General features: G+C 50.7%; 2 protein-coding genes and 1 long non-coding RNA gene across 7 annotated transcripts; 2 read left to right on the top strand and 1 right to left on the bottom strand.

The window, feature by feature from the left end:
- Nucleotides 1-7,222: 7,222 nt before the first annotated feature.
- Nucleotides 7,223-13,915, bottom strand: SLC2A10 (solute carrier family 2 member 10). Of its 3 annotated transcripts, XM_064673671.1 has the most exons (6): nucleotides 13,830-13,895; nucleotides 13,106-13,583; nucleotides 10,220-11,596; nucleotides 9,062-9,184; nucleotides 8,319-8,454; nucleotides 7,223-7,659 (listed from the first exon to the last, which is right to left on the bottom strand). In XM_064673671.1, exons 2-6 carry the CDS (start codon nucleotides 13,149-13,151, stop codon nucleotides 7,563-7,565), a joined length of 1,779 nt encoding a protein of 592 aa, XP_064529741.1. In that variant the 5' UTR covers nucleotides 13,152-13,583; nucleotides 13,830-13,895; the 3' UTR covers nucleotides 7,223-7,562. The 3 variants fall into 3 exon arrangements, with proteins under 3 accessions (XP_064529741.1, XP_064529742.1, XP_064529739.1); XM_064673672.1 differs by lacking the exon at nucleotides 13,106-13,583 and having other exon boundaries at nucleotides 13,830-13,915; XM_064673669.1 differs by lacking the exon at nucleotides 13,830-13,895 and having other exon boundaries at nucleotides 13,106-13,774.
- Nucleotides 13,916-13,934: 19 nt separating this feature from the next.
- On the top strand, nucleotides 13,935-17,516 carry LOC135423450 (uncharacterized). 3 transcript variants are annotated; one of them, XR_010434821.1, is made up of 3 exons: nucleotides 13,935-14,071; nucleotides 14,224-14,305; nucleotides 16,368-17,516. It is a non-coding gene; the product is annotated as an uncharacterized LOC135423450 (long non-coding RNA). The 3 variants fall into 3 exon arrangements; XR_010434819.1 differs by having other exon boundaries at nucleotides 13,950-14,071; nucleotides 14,228-14,305; XR_010434820.1 differs by having other exon boundaries at nucleotides 13,955-14,071; nucleotides 14,228-14,305; nucleotides 16,423-17,516.
- Nucleotides 17,517-19,059: 1,543 nt separating this feature from the next.
- On the top strand, nucleotides 19,060-20,614 carry TP53RK (TP53 regulating kinase). The gene is made up of 2 exons (XM_064673673.1): nucleotides 19,060-19,393; nucleotides 20,008-20,614. Exons 1-2 carry the CDS (start codon nucleotides 19,075-19,077, stop codon nucleotides 20,484-20,486), a joined length of 798 nt encoding a protein of 265 aa, XP_064529743.1. The 5' UTR covers nucleotides 19,060-19,074; the 3' UTR covers nucleotides 20,487-20,614.
- The last annotated feature ends 4,920 nt before the right edge of the window (nucleotides 20,615-25,534 follow it).

The raw sequence follows: 25,534 nt of genomic DNA, 5'->3' as shown, positions 1-25,534 counted from the left end.
GCAATATGGAAGCTTTAAGTTTTGTTTTTAATGCCGCATTCCTGACAGTCAAGACTTGCACTGAACTTCAAATGTCACTAATTTTGTGTGTTGGCCTCTCTTGCTACTATGCAAACACCCTTCCCAAAGTGCAGCAACGGCAGTAAAACAGTACCATGGGGCTGGTCCACCCTTACAGTGCAGAGGAACAACATGGGGTGGTGAGAAACACCCTCTTGCAGCTTGGCAGCTCTTGTCTGTTGACATTCTGAGACTGATTCTTTGAATGAATTACAGATCTGTTTTGGAAAAACGTCTAGATGTTCAAATATCTAACTTTTCAAAGTCCAAATACCTACATAAAAAGTACCAACATGGTCATCAAGGAACAGTCCTTAGGCATTAGGTAGCTGTTAATGAAAAGGTTAGTTGAAGCAGTAGGTGGGTGCAATCTTCCCAGTTTCCCTATAAAGAAGGTATTTGCACTAAGGACTGTGAATTTTTTCTCTTGCAAGGAGCAGAGTCCAGGACATGGGACTCAGGTGTTGTCCTCTGGCTCTGGCGCTGCCCTGTTATGCATCTCTGGAGATGTTAATCCTCCTGAGCACTTTGGTTCCCTCACCAGCACAGTGGGGATGTCCCAGTGATGGGACAGCCACTGTGCTGGGAAAAGTATTGATGCTGCAAAGCCCACAGAGGCAGCAGCAATCTGGTGTCTCCAATAATTACTGGTAATAAACATTAAAAAGAAAAAGCCAAAGCCAAATCAACAAGCATTAAAAGTCTTCATGAAACAAAAGCCAGGCTTTTAATAATGTTTTAACATACTCGACAAAGCTTTAGTTCAGAGCAAAGGCCGGCCTCTTGCAAGTGTGCAAAGGCTGAGACAATTGAAAAACCAAAATACTTCTCCCAGTAGAGACCTTGCAGCTTATCAGGTAACTACAGACTGTATTTTGGCCATTTTTAACTGGGCATTAAAAGTCTTTTTGACACTTGCTTTATTCCTCTACAATAGACTCTAACAGCCCCTCCGAGGCCTTCTACAGCCCAATGTGTAAAACGTAATGGGGATTGGTTTAAAGAGTGGAATTTGACCTGAGAGAGATGTGAGTATTCAGGGACTACTTAGTCCTCAGTAGCACTTGGGGGCTTTTTAGTTTGTGGGGCACTTTATTACCCATTAGTGCTCGGGGACGCTGCGCTGTTCTCGTTACTGTTCTCTCTGGTGGCTTTCTCTGTTCAAGCACTGCTATGTTGTTGCAGAGCATATCCACCCTTCCTCCTCCTCCTCCTCCTGCTCATGGAAGGAGCAGCCAGGCCTCGGGCTGCTCAGGGATATTAGGGCATCCCTGAGTGGGTTTGTCCCGTTGACCACAAACATGACACCCATGGATGCAGGAGAGAGTCTGGTGTTCACACAGCTCTAAATACATGGATGAGAGACCAAAGCATAAGCACAGAGGAGTTGTTGGGGCTGTGCATAATCCCAATTCAAAACTACTTATCAATACATTCAAGAGAGGTACTTGTGTCAGCCTTGTTCTTCTGCTTCTCCTCATCCTGTTGGAAAAACCAGGAGCAAAGAGCAAGTCGGCTGCCCAAGCCAAGCCCCTCCAGTCCCTGCTCTGGCTGTGGTCCTGAGCCCTACAGCAGCCACTGCTGAAAGCAGAGGGGATGCCACGATGCTGGCAGACTCTGTTATTTTCTGTTTCTGCAAAAAAAGTTTGAATGAAACTGCCAAAACAACGAGCTGCCACTCTCTTGCTTTCCAGCAATGGCCAGCTGTGGAGACGTGGTTGTTCCTCGTGCATGGCTGTTCTCCCAGGCAGGGCTGCATGGCAGAGGGAATGAGGTGGGCTCAGGGATAGTAATTGTCTTTCTCACTTTTACTTTTCCCCTTAGCGTAAATTATTCCCAGACGTGTGAACTCAGCAAACAAGGATCAAGTTTTCTCCACAAGGCGAGGTTTACTCCAGGCCTGGAATAGTGCCTGAGCTTCCCAGCGGTCAGGAAAAAGCTTGCAGGGAGCAGATGAGCGATTCCTTTTGTATTTTCCATCCATCAGGAAAAGCTGCATCTGAAAAAATAGCTGCACTGGAAAATAAAACTAGACAAGTCTGAACAAATATGGAAACCATCCCTGGCCTGGTATTGGAAAAGTCTCAAATGCTGGAAAGAAGAGAAGCAGAGAGAGGGAATGGATAAGTTTTGGCTTCTGTTAGGAATATGGAAGGAATTATTTCATTCTTTTTCCCCATCTATTTGTTCTCTATATGGCACTCTGTGTGGTTAACCCTCCGTCTTTGTCATAAATATATGTGGCAGAGACAAGTTTTTTCGGAGGTCCCAACCAAACCATCTGTTTTGCATCTGTGGTTTTGCATATGTAAATATTATTATTAATAGTAGCAAAAGCCATCGTAGTGGCAGCAGGAATAGAAACACTATTAATAGCTGTAGTACTGACATTTTTATTTGTGTTGCTGCAGGAGGTCACATCGTGCACCAGCACTCAGCTGTGAGTTTGAGCGAGAACAAAAGGATGGTTGTTACCCCCAAGAGCTGTCAGTGAGCACAGGCACTGTCACGGGTGTGGTGCCAGGATTGTCACAGTGACACCGTGGCACCTGAACAGGATGCTTTGCCCCAGACCCTTGCAGAGGACCTTCACAAGGGGAAATGGCTCTTTGCAGCTCCTGTCATTGAGGCAAGGGGAAAATGATTCCCAGTGGTCAGAGTGGCTGAAAATACCTGGACACAACTGGGAAAACTCCCCAGTAAAGGGAATTATGTGATTCCTGATTATGGAGAAATTGAATTTGGCCTGGTAGGTCCAGGGGGCAAGCAGTGGTCTCTGTGTTGCTCAGTGCTCAGTGCTGAGGTCTCACTCCAGCCCAGCCCAAGATATCTTTCTCCGTACAGACAACAGGCTTTTCTGGGTGGGTGACCTGTCAGAGCAACTCATTCTGCAAACCTTTAGCACTCAGGTGGTTGAGGGAGACCTTCTTTCTGTCCCTGCTTTACTCCTATGATTAAAAGTGACAGCAACTCTCCTTCTTCCCTCTGCTTATTGAGTTATTAGACCACAGGGCTGGGGGAGCTGGGGCCAGAGGGAGGAGCAGTAGGAAGAAGTCCAGGTAGAGCAGGAGGAACAAGGGGTACCAAACCTGGGGAGCTTGGAGGTGCTCATGCTGGAAGCAGCACTTTGGAGAGGAGAGATGCAGTTAAAGGAGGAAGCACCCAGCACATTTTAGGCTCAGGTCTGATCGACGCAGTGCCTGGAGACACACAAACTAACAAAACACAGCTCAACACACCCATCTCCTTCCAGGTTCTCCCTGGGCTGAGCTGGTATCTTTGTTCCCATACAAGGACTGTTTTTTGTTCGGCTCTGGTTGTTCTGCTGGATCTGCAGTGCATTAAACAGCCCATCTTCTGGTTTGTATTTTTTCCAGTTATCGTATTTCATGTATTCTGGTTCCTTTCATCCAGCTCTGTATCCCCCCCGAGCAGAGACTAAGCAGGATCCAGTCCTTGAGCTTGCTGCCTTCACATGCACAAGCAGGATATGGATTCATATCCCACATTTCTCTGCTGAGTTGTGGGAATATTTGCAGCAGGGACTCACACCTTCCTCGGTGTTCAGTCTATCACCTAGATCATGTTACCACAGCTGGAGATCAAGGGCTCAAGGATGGTACATGCTGCCACTCAAACTTTACATCACCTGTGAACAAGCTGGTTCCTGAAGTCACTCTGGACCAGCAATAACAAGCCAAGGTTTGTACTTATTTTTCACATCATTCAGATTTTGATTATAGCACAGTACAGCAACACATTAAGGGGAGGGGGGGGTGGCCTGTAGGTGTTTTTCAAAAGCCTGCCCTGACAGCCACCTCCCCTGGGACACCAGGCTTTGCAGAGTCCTTCTGCCCGGCCTGAATCCTCCTGAAGACTCTCCTCTTCTGTTTTCCAAGAGATGCTCCACTAATTTTTTCCTGCCCACTCCGAGGAGCAAGCGGTGTCTGTGGGTGGGCTGGGCCCGGTGGGGCTTCCCCCCGAGCAGCAGTGATTATCCAGCAGCAACTCGGGGGGGAGGCAGGGCAGCCACTGCCTAATCCTTCCCTGGGCTGGATGTGTGCCTGGATCATTTCAGCGGGGCCCGGACGATGCGCACGCTCGGAGCACAACCCGCCTGCTCGGGAAGCTCATGGCACAGGCATCTGTCACCCAAACCTGTCTGCATGAAAGGCTGTCTGCACAACTGGGGCAAAAAGAAAGGCATGACAGCACAATTAGTGAGAGCAAATGAAAGGCTGTTTGAAGGGGAGGAGGGAGGAAAGGGGAGAGCCGCATAAATCCCTGGTGGGGTTTTGGGCTTGACATCAAAACCCCTTAACAGTGTATTACTTCAGCCCCCAATGTGGACAGATGTTGAGCTGTGGCTCAAAGGAAGTCAGAAATCTTTCCTTAGAAAAAATTTGGCTGGGAAACTAAAGAAAATATTGTGAAAGAAAAGGAAATAAAGGCCCACTAAAGAAGATTTATCACTGCCTCAAGCATTTCTGTATCCTCTAGTCTTATGAGGTCTCAGCCTCGGGGGAAAGCAAAAGAGAAACAGCCTGTTGCTATGTTAATGGGTCCCAAATTTGGAGTGGGGACACATTTGTCCAGTTAGATGATGATGATGGAGGGAGCCAGCTCACCCAGCCGAGCACTCCTCCCATCCATGCTGTCCCCAGCCAGCCCTCAGGGGCCTCTGGCACCAGCCTGCAGTGTTCCCTATCACATCCTTCCCTGCTGCCCTTTTTGCTCACACCTTTCCTTTTGCCAGGGTTTTATGGAGCCCTTTGTCAGTGGCAAAATGTTTTAGTTCCTAAAAGAGCTCAGTGTCATCCACAAACCTGGAGATTTTGCTGTCTGTTCCCTTGCCAGCGCAACAGCTGAAGGTGCCGAATAAAACCAGGCCCAGCAGAGATTCTGGGGCAACCCAGTTGCTGAATCTCATTCATTCTCAAAAGCTATCTGTTAAACCCTGCACTCTGCTACCTGCAAGACAGGAATATCTTTAAAGAGATTCCAATCCATAAAAGAACCATTGCTCCAATCCCATGGCAATGTAAATGGTTTTAAACTAATTTTGCCAAAATCTTTTCGAAAACATCCATCTGTTCTGTCTGTTGGGTTCTTCCTATCTGTGTGAACACTTGATACATTCCTAGAGTCCCAGCATGCTGGCAAGGCAAGCTTTCCCTTTTCAGCATCCTTGCCTGCTGGCTCCTTCCCAGCTCCCTGTCTGCCTGCAGACCCCATCAGCCCAGCAGGGACGGAGGTGACACTCACCCCTGCAGCTCCCAGGGTCCCCTTCCAGAGCTTGGCTTTTATGTGGGAACTACAATAACAACCTGCCAGCCCTCTGGTACAGTAGCCACTTGTAAAGTCACATTGATCCAGTTCCTCTCACTTGCTGGGTGTGAGGTTCTTCCAAATACCTGCAGTAGTGAAGACCAACACAGTCCTGCCCAAGCTGCCTCATCATGCCTTATCCTTCCTGGCACCCTGTTGCACCTTTGTATTGAGCAATGGCTCCCTAGCCAGCTTCTTTCTTCTGACATATTTAAGGAAACATTTTTAAAAGGTATTTGTAAGATATTTGCAGTATCTTCATGCTCTTTTTTAGCTCTTTTTTCTGTCTGCACTTTACTTGCTATGTTTTATGGGGTTTTCCTTTTCTCCTCATGTGGGAAACCTTTTCAGTTTTCAAACACTGACCTTCTCCCTGTGATACCTCCTTAACCTTAGCAGCAAGTCAGGCAGGGTGTTTTTTAGGACCTCTTAGCTCTTTTTGAGTTGTGGCACATGTTTTCCTTGGGCTTTAATGGAGCATTTTTTAATCGCCGCCAGACTGCTTGCAGGCTCCTTGCTTTCTGCCTGTTCCTTTTGGGTTTGTTGTTATTGACTAATCACCTTATTTTTTCATAGTTCCCTTTCTTGAAACTGTAGAGCCCCAGGCTGGATTTATTTGGTGTGCTCTCTCCCACTACAGCATTAAAGGTTGTTTTGTGGTCACCAGCAGAGAACAGCTCTCCCACAAACACCTTGTGAAGCAGGTCCTGTGCTCTGCTCCCCACCAAACCCAGAGCAGCAGCCCTTCTCATGCTTCCAGCACTGCTTAGTCCAGGAGACCCTTTGTTGTATCCAAAACCAGTTTTTATTCCTTCCTGGTGGATCACTTAGCTGACTAACTTCTCTAATCTCATTTTATATTTGTATATTTATATATTTATCCTGATCAGGGGTCAGTTATACAGCCCTGGCTCTAAATTTTTTAAATTGGGATGCATGATTTCCCATCTCAGGAAATCTGTGCTGGTACTGGGGTTGTTATTCAGGGCAATTGGAAAGCCTGGCATTATCTTATTTTTCAAGCTTCTGGTATAGGCACAGAAGCACAACCAGGTTTTGCCCTTGCTTGGTTGCTTCATAATGTTCCTGTGATTCTGCTGGTACCATACATGGCCAAATTCACCTGATTTACTGCAGCTGCATCATTTGGTTTCCCTGCTGCTCTCCCCATGAATACTGGCCACGTCCTCTCACAAGGGTGCAAGCCTGAATTTCAACACCCACTGAATTTTCCTCAGCTTTTCATTTGAACACTCCTTTATGGCTTTTCCTCGTTTCAGTGCCAGCAGCCCAGCTCTGCCGTGATGGAGGTGACAGTCCTCTACCTCGGGTTTACTGATCCCCCCTTACCAGGAGCTGTGTCTCATCTTCCCGTACTGTCGCCCCCAACACCTGGCACTGTCACCAGCGCTGTTTGCTGACCCCAGAGCTCTCGTGTGTCCTCCCAGCACATCCAGCCCCGCTCACTGCCCCAGCAGCCAGTCCCTGGGCCCCCTCCACCCCTCCCAAAACCCCAATGTCCCCATCCTCTCCCCTTCCCCTTGTCCCAGCACAGCTCCCGCCGCCTGCCCCGCAGGGGTACCGTGGATTCCCATATCCTTCTTTTCCGGCTCCATCAGGCCCAGAGTCACAGTGAGGGGGTGTGTGTGTGTCCGAAGGGTGCGGGGGGGTCCGAGGGGTGTGGTGGGCTCAGATTTTGGGCGCTGTGACTGGGGGTCTGTCCGCAGCCCGGGGTCCGGGCGGTGCGGCGATGCCGGGGCACCCACTGGCGGCGGGTCCGGCGCGGTGCAGCGCCGCTTCTTCTCCAAGAACCGGAACATAAAACACACCTCGCTCACAAACGAACCTGGCCGATGGGAGAGCACCGCCGGCAAAAGTTGTGCTTTAATCCCTGCGTACAAAAAAAAATTAATCTCTTAAACGATGGGAGGTACAAATGATGAAGAATTAAAGACGTCAAAGGAAGGATGTGCTCCCTGCCGGGGAACAACGATCCTCCAAGGATCCGAAGGACAGCTATCTGCATGTCCCCACAGCTAAGACACTGCAGGGAGAACTGTCTGTGAGCAGAGGTCACCAGTTAAAGGCCATGGAAAAGAACTGTCCTGATGGCCCAGCCTGCTCCTCTCCTGGAAAAGCTGCTCAGACACGGTGCTGCAGGCACGTTGATGGTTTCATGGGCTGTTGGTGTGCTCCACTCTCTGGTACTGTGCGTGTGTGCAGCTCGCTCCTCGTCCACGTCTCTGCTTGAACACCTTTCCTTCCCAAACCCTGCAGGGCAATGGTGAAGGTCAGTGCTGTGCCCAGAGAGACAGGCAGGACCTCACAGCAGTTACCCCTCCTGCCCCCCCAGGGGTGTTTGCTCCCTCCCCTGGGCCTCTCCCTGCTCCAGCAATGCCTGCCCTGCCACCTCCATCCCAACCAGGATGGCATAAGCACCTTTTGAGCTTCCCTAACCCATTACAGGCTTTGTCTGAAAACTACCAGGTGAGAGCCCATGGCCTGTGTTACACCAGGAGATCTCTCTGCCCCGGAGGAGAAGGATCAGTCCAAGACTATTCTAAGGTGAAACAAGAGGACTATCATCCCCTCCTGTCTCCTCCCAGTCCTGACCCGCTTGTCCCATGTTGTGGTCCTGCTTTCCTCTCCTCAGCCACAAGCCCTGGTTTTTAGCCCATTTCCTCCCAAGTGCCACTAGTGCCCTCCCAGAGCACAGCCACAAGGCTCAGGGCAGTGACTTGCTGATGAACAGCACTGCAGCTCTCACAACTTGTCCCAAAACCCTGCCACAAACTTGAGATTTTCTACTTTCTCAGTAGCACTGACTAGATTTTGTAACAGCCCTGAGCTGCCTGGTGCCACAGACCTCAGGAGCCACTGATGGGGAGCTCCCAAAGCCAGCACTCACATTGGGACAACAGCACACACACCTTTTCCTGGAGAACTGCTGGTCTATCTCCTCTAGGGATTGTCCTTTTGTTTCCGGAACAAAAAGGTAAATGAATATAACAGACATCACTCCCATCAGTCCATAGAGAAGAAACATCCAAGAGAATCCAATGGCATCTGCAGAGATTCGAGTGCATGAAGGTAGGAGGTCAGTCACATCATGGGATACAAAGGAAACTGGTTTATTTACTGTGAGGTGGTCACTGGTGCCTGATGGGCATCTTATTTTGTGAAGCCTTCAATAGATCTGGGAAACTGCTTATCTGCAAGGCCTGGACTGGGAATCAGCAAAGGAAAAGGCTGGTTCATGCCAGGCTTTGCCAGCACCAGAGGGAAGGGAAGGCAGCCGAGCTCCAGAGCCAGCAGAGCCCACCGAGTGCCTCAGCTGAGGGCTCTGCTAGAAAGAAATGTGGTAAAGCTGCCAGCATAGAAAGCAATGTGGTAAAGCTGCCAGCACAGAAGCTGCAAACTCCGTGGTTTGCTGATACTGTGGTGCTCTAGTGCAGCCCAGTGGGCAATGGGTGACTTTTACAAACAGCTGACAGAGGGCTCAGAGCAGTGCTGCTGGTGCCTGGCTTTCCTGCTCTCAGGGGCAGCAGGGTCACAGCTACTCCAGCCCTAAGTCCCCACGGTTCAAAATGCCACCTCATCTCCAAATGGCTCGTGGTGGCCACCCTTCCCTAACCAGCCGTGGGAGGTGGAGGGAGGGGGAGTGCCTACTTACCAATAAGGTCCAGGAAGGAGAGGCTGATCAGTAAATTAGCAGCCCAGTTAAAGCTGTTACAGAAGGCAAAGGCTCTTCCTCTTATCCCAGCAGGGTAAATCTCACTGAGGACCAGCCAGGTCACTGCATGGATTAGAGAGATCAGAAAGACAGTGTGGGAGTTAAGCAATTTGTTCGGGAAATGGGCAAGGGAGGTTTCAGCAGGGGGTTTAAACTCGGGCTTCACCCAGCGCCTGCTGCTGGTGGTGTCAAACATTCATTGACCTCAGAGATAGGGCACAGGAGAACACTTCAAACCTCCTGTGTTCAGCACTGCAGGAGGAATGAAATAGCAATGAACAGGCACAGGGAGCAAAGAAGAAAGTGGAGGAGTTTGTAATTCCATCCACGGGATGTGGAAAAGATCTGCTGTCAGGACATGCTCTTTGTAAAAAAATGAGAAAGGGGTGGAATTAGGGAAACAACATTGCATTTGGGCTAAAATCAGAGTTAAAGCAACATATGCCTTCAAGAACCCTTTCCTATCCTGGGGTTATTTAGCTTGAAATAATTTGCAGGGTCACTGTCAAACCCAGAAGACTTGCCCACTTATGTATTTCTCTTGAGTTAGATGATGTTTTCTCCCATCAAGGCATTTAAATGTCAGAAAATAGTAGAGCTCATATGGAAGCAAGACCTAATCTTTAATCTCATCTGATGAAAAATAATGATCTCAGAAAAAAACCCCAACAAAACAACGAAACTGATACTGAGAAACTTTCAAAGAGGTTCCACTTCCAGTTCTGCACTGACTTCCCTGTCACACAGCAGAAGCCCCTCAGTCCCTCTGCCCTTAGCCTTCTTTTTTTCTCCTCCCCAGGGTGCAGCACTTGTGGGATACTCTGATTTTGCAATGAGCTTCACATAAAAAAAAAACATTACAAGGGTAGTTACAGCATGGAAGAGGAAGTTATTCCAGTGCTGTACCAGGCCTGTAGCTGGCAGAGCTGCAGTGCTAGAAAGTGATTCAGTGGGCAGATGGGGACATATTTCCAGTTCCCAGACACCAAGCTGCTTGGTACAGCAGACACATAAGGAATGTTTCCAGCAGGCAGCTTGCAGGTCAGCCCTAGTTTTATTCTCTAGGTCAGTGCAAAGATATATAAACACCACACTTACTTGGCCCAAATCCAATTGAGAAGGCACTCACGAAAGCCATCATGCTCAGCAGTGTAATCCAGTTTAAGACTGTATGTCGTGCCCAGGGAGCACCAGTGAGAGGAGGGCCAGTGCTTCCCACTGTCCCTTTTGTGGACTGACCCACCAAGCCCCTTTTCTGCCTGAGGGAAGAACTGGGAACAACCTCTTTGCTTTGGGTACTGGCAAAAACTTTTGTAAGGCTCCTTGTGGCAGCAAAACCAGGGGCTGCCTGACTTTTGACAGCACCCGATGCTGGTGGGAGGGGTGACACAGCAGACTGGGGGAATGCAGATGTCAGGGGGTGCTCAGTGAGGCTGAGGGACGCGTTGGGGTCGGTGGGTGCCTTGCAGTCCCTGGCCATGGCCAGCGGGGCCATGCGGCTGGTGAGGCCGATGGTGGTGACTGAGATGGCCATCACCACACAGCCAGCCAGGAGCAGCACTCTCCTGCCAGCCTTGTCTGCCAAGGCCATTGCGACCAGCGTGGCCACCACCTTGATCGCTCCCAGCCCAACTGAGGCCAGGATTGCCGAGGAGTTGCTCTGGAACCCCACCGAGTGGAAGATTTTGGAGGCATAGCCCAGCACATTGGGCTGCCCAGTGAACTGCTGGAAGAGCACCAGTCCCAGGCCCACCAGAGTCCGCCTTCTCATGTTGTCTCTGGTCCTGAAAAGGTCAAGGAATGAGTAATGCTTCCCCTGACAGGGCTCCCGCTTTGCTGCTGCTCTGTCCTCAGTGTCCTGCAATGGAATGAGGCCCTTCTGGCAGTCCGAGTCCCACGAGCTTAATTTAACAGGGTTCACTGGGAGAAAGAGGATGCTGAGGAACTGCATGGCTGTCGGGGCAATGGCCAGCCCAAACATGTACCTCCATCCCTCCTCCACGTCCGCAAAGACATAATTCAGCGCGTAGGACAGCAGGATGCCCCCGGTGATACCGGCTTCGTAGAGAGACACCAGCAGCCCTCGCCGGTGAGCAGCCACCATTTCTGAGACGTAGATGCAGCAGGCCATGGATGAGACAGAGATGGCAAAGCCCACGGTCATGCGCCCAATGACCAGCACCATAAATGACCTGGCCAGCGTGAGGATAAGGCTGCCAACCAACAGGACCACGTTGCTGACCAGGATCGCTCTCCTCCGGCCGTGGCGGTCGATGAGCACCCCCCCGGCCAGAGAGGCCAGCAGTGCTCCGATGAGGACGGCGCTCACGACAACTTCTTGCTTGAAGCAGCTGAGGTGAAAGTCCACCTGCAACTGCAGCAGTGCACCAGAGATTATCCCCAGCTCGTACCCAAATATCAGCCCGCCCAGGAGAGACACCGTTGCGGACAAGAGCAGGACCATCACTGCACGACCTGGAAGACAAGAAAGTAATGCCAAGTTCAGTTTTCTGATGCTAGCAGGGCAGCTATCAGCATGCACAGGCTGGAAAAAGCTCTCGCAGGACACCCACAGTTTTCCATTTACAAAGCCATGATGCAGCTTTTCCCCATAGGTCACCAGGTCACATGTAGAGAGACACTTGCAGACAGTCACACAACCCACCAGGCAGAGGCACTCATTTGGGGTGCAGAACTGTGAAATCAGGGCTTTGTTAACAAAGTTAAGACGTGTTTTTAAGTAGAGGGCAGTGATTTGTAGTGCCCGGAGTTGTACAGGGGGATCCTCTGTAGTCTCCCTGGATTCAAATTACAAAACCTGTTCTGAGCAGGAAATGCAGCTTCTGCTTTCAGGTCATGAGTTATTCTGCATTATCATTTTCATGTTTCAGTGCACGTGGCACTGAGCCTGCAGTCTCTACATTTTCACTTCTGACCTTGGCATTAAAAGCCCTGCTCACAAAAGTTTATTTCTCCCACTTAATCTTGCCCTCTTGCCATGACTTTGTGAGGTGGCCCTGATTTCTTCATCTGTCCTTCTACAGCCCACAGCACCCAGGATCCCTGAGCCATGCACAGCCTCCTCAGGCTGGTCCAGGACCACAGGACAAGCTTCATCATGAGCTGAAAACCCCACTGTTGCCAGCCCCGAATACAAGAAGTGACTTTTTGACCTTGCCCATCCCATACAGATGAGCGTACAAGTTAAGTTTAGCTAAAACAAAACAAATAAAAAAACCAAAAGCCAGCAGCAAAAGCAACCCAAACCCAAAGCAACCCGGCCTAAACAACCCTACAAAAGCAAGGTTCTGCCTGCATATGCTTCTCACCATGGGGAAGGGATGAAAGGGTGACAATGTGAGAACCATGAGCCATGTTATAGCATCAGGGATTGCACTGGTGCCAGAGCCAGCATGATGTAGGGTTCTCTGGGAACAGCAGTGGCAGTGACCTCCCCTCCAGTTACAATTCTGAAGCACAGGTAGAGTGCATTAGCTTTGAGGTTTGTGCTGGTTTCCAGCATGTAATTCTATCTGTACTCTTTTGTTTAATTAGAAATATTCACATTTTCTGTAGACTGCATGTGGAAAAAATGTGGACACAACCACCAGACCGTGGAAACTTTTCTCACCCTGCCTAAGGGCTTTTTTCCCCCTCACAAGCTGTGTTTAACAGGAAGTGTCTCTGCTTGGCCTTTAATTACAGCTAGCAATAAAGATTTCTCAGTGATGGTTGTACATAAATAAAAATATTTGTATTTATTCTGTAACCCTCTGTGTTTCATTTGTGTTACTTACGCCATCCCAGTTACCCCAGTCCCTCTCACCATGCTCTGTGTGACCACCCACACTGCTTTTAGCACTCCTTGTGCACATTATGCAGATAATTAGAAAATTATCTGCTGAGAACAAAAGGCGTAAGTGCCCATCCCATTAGTTCCAAGCCACAAATTCTACTAGTCACAGAGAGTCCCACTATAAATACCACAGCTGATTTCATCAGGTTTTGCTGCATTTCTTGTTAACTTCATGAGCAGTCATGGTTTATGAACTTTGACTGAAATCCAGTTTCTATACAGTCTGTTCTGACATAGCTCGGAAATTCGAGGACTCTTCAGATCTCCACTTGAGGACTGAAAGTTTGGTGGGTCTCGGGAGGAGCTGTGGCAGGCGATTCCCTGCCTATGGCAAACTGGTCACCGGGTCGTGCTCCGGGACGGGGCAGTGACCGCCGGGCTGGGACTGGGACTGGGGCTGACTTCGGACTCTGCTCACACCAACGCCAAGACCAGGGAGCGCCGGACCACTGCCTCCAGCAACTCCCGCTCCACAGCAAATCCTGGTCCCTCCACACTCCTTGTACCCCGCTCTCTCAGCCGCCGGAGCGCTCCTGGGATGGCCCCAGGACCGAGCCGCAGGAAATTCCTTGGCTCTTGCGTTCGCTGTATGTGCTGCTGGGAGCGCTAAAAAAAAAAAAAAAACCAAACCAAACCCAAACCAGAAAGAAAGGGAGAGGGGCGTGGGATGCAGTCCCAGCCTTTAGGAAAAGTTGAAAACTTTTCTCTTTTTCCTTTAGGGAACTTTTTTTCCCCGGGGCAGCGCGCGCCCGCCCCAGTCCCCGCAGAGCCCCGTCCCCGGAGGGGCTGTGGCACAGAAAACCTGCTTCCCCCTCCGCCTCCGCGCCCCCCGCCCGGCCCGGCCGCACTCACCCATGGCCCGGCGGGGCTGAGCCCCCCGCGCTCCGCGGCCCGGGAGCGCAGCGGGGCGGAGCGGGGCGGAGCGGGGTCCGGCGGCCGGAGCGGGGCCGAGCCACGTCGCTGCCGCCCTGCCCCCGGCCGGGCAGCCTGGGGCTTGTAGTCGCCCTGCCCGGGGGTCCCGGGCCGGGGGGAGCTGCACCGCCCCGGCAGCGATGGCGAGGGCCGGGGAGCGGGAGCCGGATCCCGCGGGATGGGTGAGCCCGGCGGGGAGCGGGGCTTGGGCGTGTGAGCGCGCCGGGAGGCTGCGGGGTGGCCGGGGAGGCTTTACGGGCTAATCGCTCTGGAAACGAGGATATGGCTTTCGTGGCTGGAATGACAACTCTGTCCCCATTCTGTCTCATTTGAGCCAGGAACAGGGATCTCCTCGCTACCTGCTGACCTGCTCTTGTGCAGAGCTTCTCCCCCCACCCCAGGCGAGAAAGCCTCTGGTAAGTCCACAGGAGATTGACAGTTTGTTAATGATTTGAGGTAGCTCGGCTGGAAAGCCAAAGAAGCCTGCTAGGAAAGGGGTGACCATTTCAAAGCTAAAACTAAAAGAGCAGCAGGGGAGGTTTAGGTTAGATGGCAGGAAAAGGTTTTTCGCCCAGAGGGTGGTTGAGCACTGGAACAGGCTCCCCAGGGAAGTGGTCACAGCACCAAGCCTGACAGAGTTCAAGAAGCATTTGGACAACACTCTCAGACACATGGTGTGACTGTTGGGGTGTCCTGTGCAGGGCCAGGAGCTGGACTCGATCCTGATGGGTCCCTTCCAACTCAGCACATTCTATGATTCTGTGATTCTGTGATTAAGTTTGCACTCTTAACTTTCACTGGGACAGAAAGGATCATCTCTTGAGCTGATCTCCTTCCCCCTGCACAGTGCTCTGTCAGACAAAGCATTTCAGTATTCAGCTTCCCTTGCAATTAACATTCTTTTTCTGCTGAGTGGAACAGGAACCTTCCTGCTGTCCTGCATAAAAGACACCGGGACTTGCACTTGGATGCAAGATTTTTTTCTGAGTCTGAGGCTAATTTCATGTATCCCAAAGTCCAGTTTGCTAAACAAAACATGATACACCTCGAAGTGCTTTCAAAACTCTTTACCACAATATGCAAACATTCTCCCTCGGTGCTGTTCGTGCAAACAGCAGCTGCTGGGCGGGTTGAGCTGTGCTGAGGTGCACGAGATGTTCAGAAGTTTGCTGTGACCCAGCTGGAGTGGGGACCAGCGAGGGAAGATGTGGTGTCACAGCATCCAGCAGGGACTGCCCCTGAAGGGGAGGTGCACATGACCATGAACCTGCATTGTGAGCTGGCACTTGACTGCTGGTAACATTTTGTTTCATACTTATACTAAATTTTAGTATTTAAGATGTTATAACCACACAAGCTCCAGAGCAGCAGTCTGTGGAGTCTGTGCTGGTCAAGCTCTTTGTCACAGTACAAAGTTGAATTGGGACAGGTCTGCATCCGTGACCATTGTGCCTGTGGTGCAGGCACACCCCTCTGACACAGACAAAAATAAACAGGTTGGGTGAAGAATAAAGAACACAAGAACACTTTTTTTTTTTTTTAAAGAGCCCTTTCAGTCACCCCACATTTTGACTTAATAGGCCATTTAAGAGAAATATTTAAATAATTATTATTATTCTAACTATGGGTTTACATTTCTTGTCTCTGCTCTGCAGACCAGTGGTACCAACTCTTTTTGTTCCAACTCATAGTTTTGGGATGCTTGAGATGGGCCATGTTGGATCATGTGTATCCTTTCAACTTTAGTCTGTTGGATATCTGGCTGCAACATGGGCAGCAGCTGATCAAATGTTTTGGCTTTGTTTCTTCTCCAAGTTATGTATGAAAAGTGTTTCAAACCATCTACCAGGTTTACAGATTAAATAAATGCTTCCCATTCATATGCTCTAATTTCAATGCAAATAAAGTATGTAAAAATAGTTTTTCTAAGATCTTATATCTGGTACAGACTGACATTTCGGGTGAGCTGTGCTGTGAATTGGAGATGTCACCCATGCATGGTTCCCTACTATGCAGAGAGCCAGAGGGGACCCAGAGTCCTCATCAGGCACTGGGCAAACCCACCCTTGGCTACTTGATCTGCAATTTCCCTGAACAATTCCTTCCTTCTGAATTAAATTCAGTGTGAGAAGGAAGAAATTATACTTTTCTCCATGGTCGCTCAGCTTTTATTTATCTGCCACCCAACCATTCTCTGGAAGCTTCCTGGTCTCTGACAGCACAAGAATTATTATTATTAGCACAGACAACAAGGAGGTGAGGTCCTGGGGAGCAAGCACAGGCAGAGCTTTATGGTGTGTTTACAAAAGGTGGCCAAAAAGGTGACATCAGTATGTACAGAAATGCAGCTGCCACGTCGACACTGTGTGTGGCTGTGGGTTGTGGTCGTCTAGGAAAAAAGGTGAAAACCTACTGTGATGAAAACAGCAGGGATAATTTGGGCAGGAAAAAAAAAATCTTCCTTTGTTGTTCTTAAAGCACACCTTTCTTATCGCAACATTTGTGATTAATGGGTATTCTGGGCCTGCTGAAGTCAGTGCCTTTGTCCCAAAGATCCACATATGAGAAGGTCTGGAGTGGCGGATCCACCAGCGGTTCATGTGTGCCGGCACGTTTCTGTCCTGGCTCCCTCCTGCGATGCCTTCCTCCTCCTCCTCCCCTCCAGACCGTGTGCTTTGGCAGTGCCGCTTCCCCCTCTGATCCTTATCTCGCTCTTGGCTGCCGGGCTTGCGGGGCTCGAGGGCGCGTTCCTGCCTGGCAGCCAAACAGCGCAACCCCAGGGCTGAGCCGCAGGAATGCGCTTCCCAGAGAGCTCGGCGTTTGGAACGGCAGCCTGTGTTTGGTAACACAACCCGGCCGTGACTGCTGGAAAACGTTACCCTCCACCTCTGGGCCGGGGCAGCTAGAAGAGGCTTTAAAATCACAAATTAAAATACAAATACAACGGGGAGAAGGAAAGCCATCCTGGCAAAGGGAAGACAAGGTGATCAGACACGCTCATCACACACTTGAGCTTGTTTTCTCTGATTATGATTGATCCCTAGGAAGGGGCTTGGGGGCACCAAACTGACCAAGCTCTATTCAGTTATTGATGAACACAACCTCAGAGCCAGCAAGACCCTTAGATGGGCTCGAGGAGCCGCCTGAGCCTGATTTAGCCCAAATTCCCCTTTTCCCATCTGAGCTCTGAGGATGGCAGCCTCCATCCTCAAATTAGCTGGGGGGTGCTGGGAGAGCTGCTTGTAGGGCCAAGAGTTCCACAGGACAGCAGGAGGAAGGAGCTCATGGGACTCGCCTTGGTTTCCATTAGCTTGGTTTGCTGCGCTGCAATTTTTGACTTAATTACATTGTTTGCAAAAGGAGAGTTTGTAAACGCTTGTCACCAGGAGAACAAAGTTACATAATTAAACTACTTAGCAGAGTCTGTGGCTTCAGTGCAGTTCTCTGGGGTGATTCAGCTTTCCAATAAAAATACTGTGTGATACCATAAATATTGTAAATGGCTCTAGATGGTTTCCAAGGGCTATGTCAACTGCTTTTTTGCATTCAAAGAGAAAAGAATAAGTGAAATCACGGGGAAGATAAAATTTAAATAAATAAAATAAATGGGAAAATAAAGCAAAAATATTTTCTTTCATATTTTGAAAGCTCTGGAGGATGTTTTTGGCCAGCATGAGAGAAGACTGTCATGTTTACCAGAATAATGAACTGAGGATATCTCTGTGCACTTGCTTATAGGTTGTGTATGTGTGTCCACGGGGGCATCTGAGCACGGATGCTTAGATAAAATCTGCCCACAACATGGGGAAAAACCTTTTTTGTTATTTGAGTGTTTGTGGCATTTGCAAATTCCAGCCACAGAGACCAGGAATGCATATCTTTCCTGGCCAAGCTGTCAATCTCCTGTCACAGCGAGGGCAGCTGAAGGAGGATGCCACGGGTGGCCAGACTTGAGGGATTGGATTATCTGTATCATTGAGAACTTGGAAAGGTTGTTTAAAAGTTGTTACTGAAGAAAGACAAATATTTGCCAGGCATGATCCCACCGTGCAATGACAAGTAAGCTGTATGGAATGTGTTAATAAAATATAAATGCTCTGGAAAGGAAACAAATGTTGTGGATGTGAAAACAAGGGCAAAATGGACTTGTGGCACCTCCAAAAGCAACAATTGAGAACATATTTACATGGACTGGGCTGAATTCTCTTGTGTCTTCTGAGGAACATAAATTGCAGTGTGTGCAGATCGGCCAGTAGAGCAGTGGTTTTTCAGGGTGCCATAAAAACCCAAATACTGCTCCAAATATATTGAGGTTTGTCCATCTTCTGCTAAGATGGAGATGTGGGTCTTGGCTGCTCAAGGAAGGGGAGTCACCTGACTCACTGAATGAGTGGCCTGTGACAGACCTGGAGCGGAGGCTTTGGTGCTGCCCAGCGTGGGGACCTGAGGTGACGCCACGCCCTGCTGCAGGCTGGCAATCCCCTGCAGCCTACGGGCAAATCCCTTCTCTTCCCCAGCCACGAACGGGGCAGCTGCAGTGGATCTGCACAGGCTCCAGCAGAGGCTTTTGGCACATGAAGGGCCAAGAGCCAGTGGTGGATCATCCTGCTGCTGATGTCCCAGAGGTGGAGTTGCCATGGTGATGCCCCAGTGCTGGAGCATCCTGGTGTTGTTGTCCCGGGGGTGGTGTCCCAGGGGTGATGCTCTGGCAGGGGGCTCTGAGGTGGTGCTGGGAACACCTCGGGGGGGAACCACGAGATCCCACTTGCCACTTTGGGAAGATGCACATCCAACATCTCCCTCAAAGCCCAGGGGCAGCTGCTGGACTCGCTGTTGCACTGGCAGAAACACAGAATGCACTGGCTGGGGAAGGCTCAGGAACGAGTTCCACCATCCTGCAGCTACTCAGTATCCCCCCCCACGGCCGAGGCGGGCAGCGGGCAGCAGGATTTACGGGGAGCAAGCACAGAGAGGGGTTTTGTAAGAGGCGACACCGAGAACGACACGGACAAAGCGGCGCAGGGCGCGTTATAGCGAGGGCGGCACAGCCGGGGCGGGGGCGGGGCTTGGGGCGTTCGTCGGTTTCCGTCCCGGGGAACCGAGCACTGACGGAGATCGCCGGAGATCGCCGAGCGTTGCCGAAGCGGCGCCCCACGCATGCGCGGTGTGGCGGCGCGTCGCGGCGATGGCGGCGGCGCAGGCGGCGGCGGGCGGGGAGCGTTCGGTCCCGGCCGGTCCCGCGATGGGCGCTGTGGGGGCCGTGGGCCCTGCCGGGAACCACCCCGAGGCCGCGGAAGAGGAGCTGTCGCCGCCGCCGCTGCCGGGGCTGCAGCTGGTGCAGCAGGGCGCCGAGGCGCACGTGTACCGCGGGCTGTTCCTGGGCCGCAAGGCCGTGGCGAAGCTCCGCGTCCCGAAGCGGTACCGGCACCCGGCGCTGGAGGAGCGGCTCAGCCGGCGCCGCACGACCCAAGAGGCGCGGTCGCTGCTGCGGTGCCGGCGGGCAGGTGGGCACGGGGAGAGGCGGGGGAGGCGGGGCTGCCCCGGCAGAACGGACGGACGGACGGACACGCCGGGGCTGTGTGATCGGGGCAGGACAGACACACAGACACCCCGGGGCGGTGTGAGCAGGGAAGGACAGATGGACACTCCCGGGCGGTGTGAGCGGGACAGCCCCCGCAGGACACCCCCCCCCCCCGGTGCTCCCCGGCTGTGCCCGTGGCTCAGAGCAGATCGCAGGCACTTGGCCCCTCCAGCGCCATCCTGACGGGTGCGGAGGGCTCTTCGCATCCCGGGGTGACCCTCTCTGCTCGTCCTGAGCGGCCCCTAAAACACAGCTTGTCCTCGGTGTGTCCCATAACATGTTTTCCTGGGGAGTCTCACCCCAGGAGGGGCTGATCCTGTTATCAAGCTGGAGCTGCCAGCAGGTTAAAAGGCTACCAGTGCAGATGGGTTGGAAGTAAGTGTTGGTAAGGCCCTTCCAAGGTGTGGATTGGCAGTGGCTGGGGATGATCTCAAGCGGAGTTTCTGCTTAAGGCATTTATTGGTTGTGTTTTGTTGTTAGAATAAAGTTTGGAATCACGTAAATTAACTGTTAGCATTGATTTGCTCTTTTAAACAGGGATTCCAGCTCCAGCTGTCTACTTTGTGGATTATGTCACCAACTCCATATATCTTGAAGATATTGTAGACTCAGTTACAGTTCAAGATCATATTTACTCTGTACAGCGGAGTGGAAATGATACCAGCAGCCTCCAGGACTTAGCAGAGAAGATGGGTGAGCTGTTAGCAAGGATGCACGATGAAGATATTATCCATGGGGATCTCACAACTGCCAATCTCCTTCTGCGGCCACCCGTGGAGAAGCTGGACTTGGTGTTGATAGACTTTGGACTCAGTTTTATTTCAGGTCTTCCAGAGGATAAAGGAGTTGATTTGTATGTTCTGGAAAAAGCCTTCATTAGCACTCATCCAGATACTGAAGTGATGTTTAAAGCTCTGCTGAAGAGCTATGCTGCCACATCTAAAAAATCTGGTCCTGTGATCAAAAAGCTGGATGAGGTGCGACTGAGGGGAAGGAAGAGATCCATGATTGGGTAGAAGAGGGCAGGCTTAGGAATGGGGAAATATTACCTTCTGCAGATAGGGCTATTTATATTTCTAGTTGGGTTTATTTCACATATCACTATTTTGATAACTGTGTCTTCAAATAAATAAATTTGAACGAGTTTAAGCGTCGTAAAGTAACCAAAGTAATTGTGAGATGGGAGCACAGCCAAGAGAGAAACAACTAAAGGTCACTTCTTTCCTAAATGTTAAATATTTCATCTACAAAGTAGTTTGCAGTGTCATTCCACTCGTGTTCCTTGTGTGGTTATAATCATTCAGTCATCTTGCTCAGCCTGCAGACCATGAATTTGTGAGATGTTCTTACCTGGGGGTACCTGAGCATCTATAAAAGGTAACTGAGAAAGAGAAATGTGTTATTTTAATTAAAAAAAAGTGTTATTTTTCTCAGAAGACTTTACAAACGAGGCATTTAAATCCATTATAAATGACTCTACACGTCCTGAAATTTTTCTGGAGACCTGAGCAATGCTGAAACACAGCACTAAACATAACCCGGGTTTATTTTCTTCTGGTAGTAATTTTGGCTTTTTTTTTTTTTACTTTCAGTCCATAGTACTTCCTTAAGGAAATAAAAACTTCTTAATCAAGAACACTTTCCTGCTGAGAAACTTCCACTTTAAGCAAGAAGTCTGCTGTTAATTTCCATTTTTGATGCTTTATAAGAGGGACTGCTCAGTTGGCAGAGACAGGTGGTAATACTCTTTCTTGCAATGTTTTCTCTATATCAGTTCTTTTTCTGGGTTACTCTGTCTAATGTGAATGTAAGATGTCCCAGAGGAAAAGCCTTACACACCCTGGGTGGGTTACAGGATAACTGGCCCTCTGTACTATGAGCAGGTTGGGGTGCGAGTTGTGCCCTCGCTGAGTGCGTGAGCTTTATCATCTACTGCAGGTAGTGGTGGAAAAGAGACAGTGAACTCCTCCCTGAGCGATTTGCTGTGCTGGGCAGCCTTTACCCATCGGGAAAATCCTCTGTTCTCTGGTGCTCTGTCTGAAAATGGATAAGAGGGAGCAAAGTGTGCCTCACCCCTCCACATCCATGGATGTGTCCCGTACGGATCTGCATCCCTGGGGGAGAAGGCAGCTGCGAGAAGCTGCTCTGCCAGGCAGGAGAGAGGGTTGAGGGCTTCTTCCTCCGCGCTCAGAGCAACCCGAGCAAAGGGCTCGGGGCCGGCGGGACCCCCTCGGGATTTCTCTCGGGCGTGGAGCGGAGCGGGCGGCGCCGCGAACCACAAGGCGCCTCCGAGGATGCGCCGTCGTTCCGCGCGGTGGCGCCGGCGCAGCGCTGCGGCCTCCTGCCCCGCCAGTGGCCGGTTCGCGTCCCGCAAGTGTCCTAGCGCGGCGGGCTGCCCGTGCCCGGCGCGCATTCACCTCTTGCCAGAGGAGCCGCCTGGGCGAGTGCCCGGCCCCGGCGTGGGGTTCGGGTTCCACCGCCCAGCCACAGCTTTGGCTGCCGCTCGCAGCGAACCGGCAGCGCTGTGGTTTGCTTTTTATCGCCCGCGGGCGAGGAAGAGCCGTGTGCCCGGGCAGGGGCTGGTGCTGCCGGCGCTCTCCTGCCTTCCCGGGGAGCGGTGCCCAGCACACGGGCACTCGGAGCGGTGCTGCTGGAGCGGGGCCTCGTGGCGCGGTGGGAGCAGGAGGATGTGAGCAAAGGAGACTGAGCCGAGCCCCCCGTGCCGGAGGAGGCTGCACCCTGAGCTCCCTGCCCGCCGGCCAACATCTGTACAAACACCGCTCTCGCTGTCTCCCGGTGATGCCAGGATTGAGTTCTGTTTGCAAAGCCCTTTGAAGAAGCCTGTTGCTAACTATCGTGGTGTTTATTAAAACGCAGCTCCCCCCGCGGGACAGCGGAGCAGAAACAAAGCTGATCCACGGGGAGCTTTGGGGGCCGGCGCGGTGCTCTGAGCCGGGGCCGGCAGCCCGTGGTGAGGCCAGTCCTCTCGGGGAGGTGGTGCGTGGGACTGGCCTTCGAGCAGGGGCTCCTGAATTGGCCTCTGCTGAAATCAGCTCTGTGACGGAGCTTCAAAACAAAGCAGAACTTTACTGGTCATGAAAAGCAAAAATGTTTTGCTTTCTCACTGCATGATAAACTCCTTCTCGTTATGTAAGTGTTACTTTCCGCACATCTGTGTCACGGCTTGTTGATAATTCCTCTCCATCAGCCTGATGTGTCGTTTGGTTTGTTGTAGTGAATGCTGAGCTATTGCTGTTTGAGGATGGAAAAATCTCAGCAGGTGCTTGTCCAGCAAAGAGGACACTCCAGACCTGCAAAATGTCCATCCCACGTCTTCTTGCAGCCTCAGCTGTATCACTCCACCAGTCCATCAGGAGCTGGACTCGATGATCCTTGTGGGCTCCTTCCAACTCAGGTTATTCTGATTCTATACCTGCAGCAGTTCACTGGATGAAAACCACTGCTTCCCTGGCTGGTTCACAGGGCAGGTGGAGTTTCCAGTCTTTGTTTGACTGGGAATAGCCTGACATACTGCTGTGTTAGCTTTCTGTGCATCTGTGTGGTCATAAGTGACACTGTATTGTTATTATTAATAATATTTATTATTATTATTATTATTATTATCCATTGCATTATTAATTCTCAGGCTTTATGTTCAGTGCATGTGCATTCTCATAAGGAAAATGGGATTCCTGTTTTCTTCTCTTTTTTCACATGAATAGTTTATCTGCTGCAAATACAATTTCAAGCCATCAATGTTCTTTCAGAGTTTGGTCTGACTTCATAAAAACAATCCTTGCAACCCAGTTTAGCTCATTTGAGTTTAACTGGAGAACCAATAAAATAAAAAGTACTCTTTTAAGTGAGATCAAAACAATAATATTTGGAAAGAGGTAAATGAATGGAAGTGGGAAGATGACAGTCAGTCCCACCCTTTTCAGAGTACAGGTCTGGACACTGAGGATGGTGACAGCTCCGTGTGACACTGGCAGAAGTGATGTCCTGCCCTGGCTTACCCAGAGAGGCTGTTGTCACCAGCCCCAAAGGCTGTGTTGGCCTTCAGCCCCTCCAAAACCTTCCTGCTTGCCTTTGGGGAGACCCTGAGACCGTGGGATGTGAAGGGTGATGGCTCGTGGTGCACCCAACCACTGGGGGTCTCTCTGCCACCATCACTAGCACTGGGAAAATCTGTATGTTTAGGGAAAATCTTTGAACAGAATGTGTTTCCAGCTGTGTGCTGGATGGACAGTTGGTCACTCTGGCTCCTTCTGCTGCTTGAATCTTTCCACTTTTAAGAACAAATTGTTGTCTCGGGAGACCAACTTCAGACCTGCCAGGAACAGCTTCATTTCCAGGGGCTTCCTCGTGCCTGCCTGGACCAAGGTGCCACAACACAACGAGGTGCAGATAAGCTGCAGAAAGAGGAGTTAAAGGAAAGAGGGAAGAGAAATGAAATGGAAAGAGGTGTTTCATTGGCAGCATTAGGATTTTAGAGGGAATCACGGGGGGATGGAATTTCCTTTTCTGTTTATTTTGGTATCTGACCATCACCAGTGATTTCTGTGGTGGGACTGGGAACAGCTTGCGAGCTCATGGATACCAGCCTGACTTCAGTTTGGGGTAATTATGCTAAGCTGTGTTTTGCCCATGGATGCCATGAGGGCATCCCTGAACTAAGGGATTTTTCGAGATAAATGTGAGTTGTAGACCTATAGGAGCACTGGGACGAAAAAGGGACATGAAAAAAACCCCCCACATACAAGCAAGGAACAGGGATGAAGATACCGTTGCATAATCTGGGAACGCTGTTTCCTTGACTTTTGGACGGTGGCAGCTCTGTGCCTGTAATTACTGTGTGGATATATAAAAACTGTGCATATGCTGTAGCTTTTTCCAGTGAACTTTTTTTTCAGTCTAGGCCTTGATGTCTGCAGGAAATTGATATTTTCCAGTTTTGCAAGATGCAAAACACCGATAACCTTTTGCAACCCTCCTCTCCCATCAGTGCTGATAGGAAACCAAGTTAGTGCAATAAAAGCATAAAAGCTCATTTGTAACCCAGGGTTCACTCTGTGAGGGTCACTACAGATAAATAAAGCCTCTCCCTGGCCCAAGCACAAACGGTGTCCCACAGTGGTCCCTTTGGGCACCATGCAGCACCTCTTTCTTTTGCTAACAAACCAAACTTACTTTAAGTAGCAGAGAATAATGGCCCAGGAGTGCAGTGAGGTCTGATGCCAGTGATAGGGTTAGTGATAGGGCACAGCCAGGGCAGCTGCAGCCACTGCTGGCACTGGAAATGGGGGGGATAGAGATGGAGCTTACAAGAAAACAAATTAATTAAACATTTTTTCCCAGCTGAAGTCCGGGAAGGCCGAGTTAACCAGCATGTAGCCCCTGCACAATGTGCTCGGCTGGGAAGCACTGGAGGCTGAGCCAGCATCCACCCCGCTGAGCCGAGAGGGGCCGGGTGGGATCGGGGAAGGGACTGTCCAGGCAGGGACGTGACTTGTGTCTTGGAGGGGAATGTGCTGCCGGTCCCCTCGCCCTCCACACTGCCAGAAGTCTGTATCCTCACAAGAGAAAGAACAGACTGTGACATTGGCAGCTTATTATTCTTTTGGAGCTTTTTTTGACTTACAAGGTTGATTTTGAGAGAAGAAGTTTTGTAGAGCTCCTTTGCTCTGGCATGTGACACACACTCATAGAGGGGCTCCCAGCCTCTGGCTCATGGGTATTTTGGGTAAGCTGAACCTGTTTTAGGCAATTCTGCTTTCAGGCCGTCAGCCATCCATCTGCCCATCCTCTCCATCACACACCACCACCCGAGTGATGAGGCAGCTACCCCAGCCCACTGCAGCGGCACCGAGGCAGCGCAGCAACCTCCTACTCTTTTTTTTTTTTTTTTTCGTAGTCATGATAACTTCTTATTCACGTTGTTGAGCAGTTAAAGAAAGGCAAGATGAAAATCCCTATGGCTTTCCCTCGGTCAGCTCTGTGCTTTCTCCCGGGCCCGGCAGAAGGCGCGTTTGCCAGCGGGGCCGGGCGGCCGCGGGGCCGGGCG

This window comes from Pseudopipra pipra, chromosome 17 (genome assembly GCF_036250125.1).
Source record: "Pseudopipra pipra isolate bDixPip1 chromosome 17, bDixPip1.hap1, whole genome shotgun sequence".
In the NCBI taxonomy this organism is placed as follows: Eukaryota; Metazoa; Chordata; class Aves; order Passeriformes; family Pipridae; genus Pseudopipra; species Pseudopipra pipra.
Note: the sequence above shows the minus strand (reverse complement) of the source record. Positions and strands in the feature narration are given on the sequence as shown.

Coding starts and splice junctions, on each gene's coding strand:
- SLC2A10 (XM_064673671.1), bottom strand. CDS start 13,151: ATGAAGTTAACAAGAAATGCAGCAAAACCTGATGAAATCAGCTGTG. Junction 11,597..13,105: donor ACCTGATGAAATCAGCTGTG/GTATTTATAGTG, acceptor CTTGTCTTCCAG/GTCGTGCAGTGATGGTCCTG. Junction 8,455..9,061: donor CTCCTTCCTGGACCTTATTG/GTAAGTAGGCAC, acceptor GAATCTCTGCAG/ATGCCATTGGATTCTCTTGG.
- TP53RK (XM_064673673.1), top strand. CDS start 19,075: ATGGCGGCGGCGCAGGCGGCGGCGGGCGGGGAGCGTTCGGTCCCGGCC. Junction 19,394..20,007: donor GCTGCGGTGCCGGCGGGCAG/GTGGGCACGGGG, acceptor TCTTTTAAACAG/GGATTCCAGCTCCAGCTGTC.